The following is a 7,068-nucleotide window of genomic DNA, read 5'->3' as shown; positions in this document are numbered from 1 at the left end:
TACTGCGGTAGTCACTGACCTGGTCACCCTGCTAACCTCCTGCCTCATCCGCCTACCATCAATGCTCTACAGAGCAGTCACAGTGATTTTTTTTTTGTCCTTTTTTGAGACCGGCCACACCGCGCTCAGCCAGTGAGCGCACTGGTCATCCCTATATAGGATCCGAACCCGTGGCGGGAGCGCTGCTGCACTCCCAGCGCCGCACTCTCCCGAGTGCGCCACGGGCTCGGCCCACAGTGATCTTTTAAAAATGTAAATCAAATCATCTCACTCTCCTGCTTAATTCAATTCTTAAGCTTGCATCTCACTTAGAATTAAACCCTAACACTTGACCCTGGCCTATAAAGCCCAGCACGACTGGTCCCTGCCTCCTTTCCAGCCTCATCTTGCACAAACTCTTCGCTCTGAGGTCACAGCTACATCAGCCTCCTCTTTGGTCCCTGAGCAAGCCTAGCCTGTCCCTCCCTTGGGGCCCTTGTCCTGACTCTGCCTCCCAGTCTTAGCTGGCCCCTTCCTACCATTCAGATCTCAGCTTCTGGGTCACCTCCCCAGAGTGGCCTTCCCTGTCCGCCAAATCTCTCACTCCAATTTAATTCTCTGCATCTGTCTTATCAGTAGCTAACCTTGGTTTGTTAATGGTTCATTTCCCCTACTAGGAGGTAAGACCCATGAAAACAATGACCTTGTTTTCTACCTGGTTCACCAGCTTCCGGAGCAGGTCCAGAATAGGTGCTAAGAAAATATTTATTACATGAGAAAATGTCATTCCCCTCTCTGAGCCTCAGTTTCCCCATCTATAAAACGGGGATAATAACATAATAGCATCTACCTCACAGGGTTGTTAAGATTAAATGAGATACACATGGGAGGCCCAGGCATCCTATCTGGCACTGGGTCACTAGTGGTTAATAATACCATTACTGTTATCAATACTATAATGCAATCCCCTGGCAGTAATGGGTGGGCAAAGCTAGCAGAATTCCACAAGCTAGCAGAATTCCACAGCTCCCCAAATGACCTGAGCTTCCAGCAACTGGCCTAATTGGCCCTGGCCCATTTCTTGTCGCCGCCAAAGTCCTCAACAGCTGATAGCAGAGACGGCAAATTCAGGGATGAAAGTGGAGCAGAGCGTGCTTCAACTCAGTTGTAAGTTTATTAGAAAGGCCATGGACAGATGAACCCTGAGTGACCAGCTGAGAAAGAAATGAAAAAGCCCCTGCTCCTCATGGCCGCCCCCTGGTCTCCTGTGAACTCTGTCCTGTGGCAGACCCCAACAGAAGGCGGCCAAAAAGTGCTCTCCATAGCCTCTCCCTGGGGCTGCCCAGCCTGACTGCAGAGGACCCAGTGGCGGGGCCGATGAAGATGCTGGTGCCTGGAGCTGGGAGCCGGCAGGGCGTTGGTCCTCTCCTCTAGCAGGAAGTGGTTCTAGACCCCCCAGCAGAACAGAACGGAAAAGGAGCTGGCTGGGGATAGAGTGAGTTCTGCTGAATGGCCAATGGCTCTGAGAGGTGACACTGGACTGCCTTGGAGGCGTGTGCAGATGGCTACAGATGGCCAACCATGAAGGTTCCCAGGGTAAGACCCCAAAGCTGCTCTAAGGAGTCCCAGCCTCAGAGAGCCTCAGTGTGACTCAGTGTCCCTGCTGGGGCAGCACAGGCTATTTCTGCTCCCAGAAAGGCAAATGGATCTTGTAAAAATCCATGGTGGTTGATGCCATTTTCTTCTTTAAAAAAAGTTGAGTTTGTACAGTGAATTGATTTCAACCAGCAGAGCCTGAGCCGAGAAGAGTCCATCGTGGGGAAGGAGAAGGCACTTCTCACACCCTCACTGGGGGTGGTCTGAGCTGGCTGCTTCCCAGGCCCCTCAGGGCTCCAGCTCTCCCTGGCCCTGTGACTCAGGCCTGCTCCCTCTGGGAAGACTGCTGTCTCTATCCAGCTAGCACCGCCCTGCGGCCTGGATGCCCTGGCTCTCACAGGGTGGTGGACGGCAGCTTCCTCACCCGCCGCTGGGCCAGGATAGATGACTCGATGGGCTTCAGCTGGGGGGCGGGCTTGGAGCTGTTGAGTGCAGAGTACGTGGCTGCCATGGCTCCCTGAGAGAGAAGGGGGGAGGTCAGTTCACGATGGTGGGGAGGGGACGTGTGCCCCAAGCCAGGCTAGCCTCTCCCAGTGTTCCACAGCCCACTGAGCCCACTGTTAATCTAGTCTTGGTGATCCTTCACGGTCACTGGTCCTGCCTCTCCCAACAGACTGGAGGCTTCAGAAGTCAGCGGCTGTGTACCCCATCAGACTGGGGGCTGTGAGTGCACTGTGACATAGCTATATTTAGACTGGGGCTCCTTGAGGGCATGGCTGTGTCTTTCTCCTTTATCCCACCTCATGGTGCCTGGGACAGACATAGCATCTCCTGGCTCTGCCACCCCAAATCCCTGCCCATGTTACCTTGACCTGTCCCCCCACAGATGCCCAGAAGCCCAGTGGCTGTACCTTCACAAGTTGCAGGTCCTGGTGGGAAAGCTGGCTCTGGGGCAGCTTGTCTTTCTGGGTGATCCATGGATGCTGCAGGACCTGCTTAGCTGTGAGGCGCTGGTGGGGGTCCACATGCAGCATCTTGGACACCAGGTCCTGTGGGCACAGGGGGTAGGAGGGTGGTGGGAGGGGCAGCAGGGGAGCAGGCAGCTGTGTCCTGCTGATGGGGAGTGGGAAAGCAACCGTCTTTGGCCTGAACCCTTACAGAGACCCCTGCGATCCATTCTCTGAGGCATTCCCTTCCTCGTTCCAGACCTCCCCAAGCACAGCCAAGGCATTCGCTTCTTTGGGCCTTGGCTGCTCTAGGTACTTCTTCCTGGAATGCCCCTCCCTTTCTCCTTCACCTTCAAAAAGCCATGTGGCAAGGTGGGAAGAGCCTAAGGTTTGGGATCAAATAGACTCAGATTCAAAACTTGACTCTTGGCTGGCTTAGCTCAGTTGATTACAGTGTGGTGCTGATAACACCAAGGCTCAGGATTTGATCCCTGTACTGGCCAGCTGCTCCTCCAATTCCCACAACAAAAACAAACAAAAAAACCCCCACAAAAAACAAAAAAACGTACTCTTCTGCTCATCAGCTGAGTTCCCTGGGCAAGTTACTTCAACTCTCTGAGCCTCAGTTTCCCCCTGAGAAACAGGGATAACAACATCTGCTTCATAGGCTGGTGTGAGGTGGTACTGTTCATAAAGGGCTCGACCCTGTGTCAGGCATAGAGGTTCCCAATAACTGGAAACTTCTACTAATTTTTTTTTGGAGGAGCGGCTGTGCTACTAATATTGAAAGCTCAAAAGCTGCCTCCTTTGAGAAGGCCCTGCCTGGCACAGCCAGCTGCTCTGCTCGGCGCCTCCATGCTCATACCCCTGGACAAGAGGACCTGCGTCTCTCTGCTGCCTGGCATCTCTGTTCCTTGTGTGCAAGCCTGCATCTCCCACCACACTAAGTTTCCACACGGCACAGACTGTGATTATGCATCTTTCTGTCCCCTACTGGGCCCAGAACACGAGAAGGGCCAGTGAATGATCACCAAGTTACCCAAACAAGGTGGTGTGTGTGTGTCTGCCTGGGAATCTTCCACTTGGAGAAACATAGAAACAGAGATTTATGGAACATTCCACTTGGAGAAAAGAGGGGGCAGAAAACCTGTTTATGAACTGCTGAGAAGCCCTGGCATGGGACCTTGCCTCCCTCCTCCCAGAAACAGAGATTTATGGAACATTCCACTTGGAGAAAAGAGGTGGCAGAAAACCTGTTTATGAACTGCTGAGAAGCCCTGGCATGGGACCTTGCCTCCCTCCTCCAAATGAGCCCAGCACAGGCCTCACAGACTCACCTTGGCTGTCTCTGAAACTGTGTTCCAATTTCCCCCACTGAGGGTAAACTTCCCACTGCCGATCCGGGTCAGGATTTCCTCTGGTGTATCACTGGGTCCATTGGCAAATGGAGTGTATCTGGAGAAAAGCCCACACAATCCAGGTACAGCCTCTGGCCTCCATCCTGGGGCTAGGGGTGAGTGAGGGCTCCATGTCTCCCTCAGACGGGGTGCTCCCCAGGTGGAGCTGCCAAAGGCAGGGCCATGTCTCTACCTCCCATCAGACAAGCACCACCCTGGCCTCGACACTAGGGCTGGAGGAGTAGGGAGGGGTCGAGGCCAGGGGGCACTCACCCCGCCAGCATGGTGTACAGCAGAACGCCCAGGCTCCAGACATCACAGCCTTCATCGTAGCCCTGGCGCTTCAGCACCTGGTAGGAAGGCAGGGGAGGGTGGTCAGTCTGAGGGGCAGGAGAAAGTAGCCACAAATGCTTGCCTGCTATTCCTCAAAAGGGTAGGATAGGGCCGACCCGTGGCGCACTCGGGAGAGTGCAGCGACGCTCCCGCCGCGGGTTCGGATCCTATATAGGAATGGCCAGTGCGCTCACTGGCTGAGCACGGGGCGGACGACACCAAGCCAAGGGGTGCGATCCCCTTACCGGTCACGAAAAAGAAAAAAAAAAAAAAAGGGTAGTATAAGTGTCCTAGCCATGGGCTAGATCGTCCCTTGCTACCTGGGCCAAGATCACAGAGACTGGAGTCCTGGGGTCCTGGACAGTGTGGAGCCTCTTGGAGGGGGCACGAGGCCTCCTGTCCCGCCTCACTCTTGCATTGAGGAGACTGGCCACTCACCTCAGGTGCCACGAAGTTGGCTGTGTAGCAAGGTGTCATGAGGAGCCCATTCTCAGCCCGCAGCTGCTTGGCAAAACCAAAGTCGCAGATGCGCAGGCACTCCGGGTTCCCAGACTCGTCCACATATAGGATGTTGCTGGGCTTGAGATCCCTGTGTACAACCTAGGCACAGAGGGTGGGAGTCAGTTCTCAATGTGAGAAGGCTGCTAGTGGCTCAAGTCAACTGCCAGGGATGAGAAAGCTACAAAGACAGGGTACAGGGAGAGGAAAGGAAGGACCCGGCATCCGAAAGGAGGGGAAGGGGCTGAAATGGAGGTGTTGCTGCTGCTGCTACCTACTTGAAATCTCTGTGTAGAGGTCTGCAAGGCAGGCCTAACCTAACCTGTTCAAAACTGAACTCCTAATATCTCCCCTATAGTCTGTTCATCACTCAATCTAATTAGTGGGAACTCCATCCTTCCTATTGCTTAGGACAAAATCTTAAGACATTCTCAGTTCCTCTTTATTTTCTCTCATATTCCCCAGTCAATGCATCAGTAAACTCTGCTGGCTCTACCATTAAAATATATCCAGAGCCAACCATTTCTCTGCCCCTCTACTGACAGCACTTTGATCCCAGCCACGATCATTGTGTGTCCCCGCCCCCCACACCAGTTATTACAACCTCCTCCTTCCCTCTCACCTCCTACAGTCTGTCTCCACATAGGAGCCAGAGTGATCCTGTTAAACCTAAGTCAGATTACGTCCTTTCAGCTTGAAACTCTCCAAGGCTTCCCCTCCTAATAGGGAAAGTCCTTACGATGGCCTACAGGGCCCCACCTGGCCTCTGCCCTGCCCCTCACCCACATCTCTTGCATTCTGGTCTTCTAGTGCTCTCCCCCTTGCTGACTCTGCTTCAGCCACACCAGCCTCTTTGCTCTTCCTTCCACATGCCAAGCACACTCTTGCCTCAGGACCTTTGCACTTGTGGTTCCCTCTTCCTGGAACTCTTCCCTCACACATTTGCCTGGCACATTCTCTTTCTTTCAGGTCTCAGCTCAAATGTCACCCATCAGTGAGGCCTTTCCTGATAATCCCATATAAAATAGCAATCACCCTCCATTACGCCTTAGTCTCTTTACGCTGCTTTGTTTTTATCTATAGCATTTACCACTACTTGACATAATATTTAATTTGTTTTCTGAATCTGCCCTCTGGAATGCATACCCCATGAGTGTTTTGCTCACTGCTGTATCCCAGCACTTAGAGTAGTTCCTAGTATAAATGCAACACAAAAGAATAAAACAAAACAAAACTAAAATAAACTAAAAAACTAAAAGAAAAGAACAAAGCGCTGGCCAGTTAGCTAAGGTGGTTAATATGCAGCGTTATAACACCAAGGTGAAGGGCTCGGATCCCTGTACCAGCCAGCCACAAAACACACACACACACACACACACACACATATACATACACACACAGAGAACAGTTCCTAGCACAGTAGGTGCTCAGTGCTCAATAAATTCTTTGGAATGAACGGGTGAATGCCACTTGCTATTGAGGCCAGAGTAAATGACTTTCCTCTGGACCCCATTTGTTCATCTGTAACCTGAGGGGGCTGAACTACCCCACTCTTCATTCCTCCCCTCTCCCTCTGTACAGTTCTATTCAGTCAATCCTCTATCACCTAATTACCAACAACTCTCAAATCTCTAACCCTAGCCCAGAACATTCCTGAGCCCAGGCTCATATATCCAGCTACCTACCAAATGGCAACCACGGGATGTTCTGCAAAGCCCCAGACTCAACACACCTCTCACTAAACTCATCATATTCTCACCCTCCTGCTCCTCCTCCCATGAACAAATGGAACCTCCCTGGGCATTTTCAAAAGCCTTCAATGGCTCCTCACTACCTGTAAGATAAAGTCCAAAGCTCTAGCCTGCTGTAGGAGGCTTAGCCATCTGTTCCAGCCTCACTGTGCACTGCATCCCCTCAGGTGCCCCAAGCTTAGGCCCCTGGGGGCTCTTTCAGTAATAACCATAACCATATCTGTCTGCGGAGTGCCTCGTCACCTCCAGCACAGAGTAAGTGCTAAGTGAACTTTGTGCAATGTATGAAAAAATCACACCTCTGAAACACATAGACACCTTGCAGGTTAGAATACTTGGCTTAACCAAGATGGTCCTTTCTTAGTCCCAACTGAGCCCCGAGCCCTCTAGCAGGTGCCCATGGAGTGGGCAGATTGGAGGGTAGACATGGCCTAGCACAGTCCACTTCCAAAGAAGGAAGAGTGCCAGGCAGATGAGGAAAAATGAGCCACCCCAACAACACACTGTGAATTATATACAGGCCCTTGGGCTCTCTCCTTCCAAAACCATCATATGGCCCAGAGCACA

At 52.3% G+C, this 7,068-nt stretch overlaps 1 protein-coding gene across 1 annotated transcript in view; it reads right to left on the bottom strand.

Moving 5' to 3' along the window:
- Window positions 1-1,130: 1,130 nt before the first annotated feature.
- The window catches only part of RPS6KA1 (ribosomal protein S6 kinase, 90kDa, polypeptide 1), a 34,076-nt gene continuing 28,138 nt past the window's right edge, over window positions 1,131-7,068 (bottom strand). The window contains exons 17-21 of the mRNA XM_008586193.1: window positions 4,691-4,852; window positions 4,193-4,269; window positions 3,860-3,977; window positions 2,487-2,624; window positions 1,131-2,092 (exon numbers count right to left, since the gene is read on the bottom strand). Coding sequence (XP_008584415.1) covers window positions 1,970-2,092; window positions 2,487-2,624; window positions 3,860-3,977; window positions 4,193-4,269; window positions 4,691-4,852 — 618 coding nt within the window. The 3' untranslated portion in view covers window positions 1,131-1,969. The remainder of the gene's footprint in view (window positions 2,093-2,486; window positions 2,625-3,859; window positions 3,978-4,192; window positions 4,270-4,690; window positions 4,853-7,068) is intronic.

Source organism: Galeopterus variegatus, unplaced genomic scaffold, assembly GCF_000696425.1.
Source record: "Galeopterus variegatus unplaced genomic scaffold, G_variegatus-3.0.2 Scaffold109, whole genome shotgun sequence".
NCBI lineage: Eukaryota > Metazoa > Chordata > Mammalia > Dermoptera > Cynocephalidae > Galeopterus > Galeopterus variegatus.
Note: the sequence above shows the minus strand (reverse complement) of the source record. Positions and strands in the feature narration are given on the sequence as shown.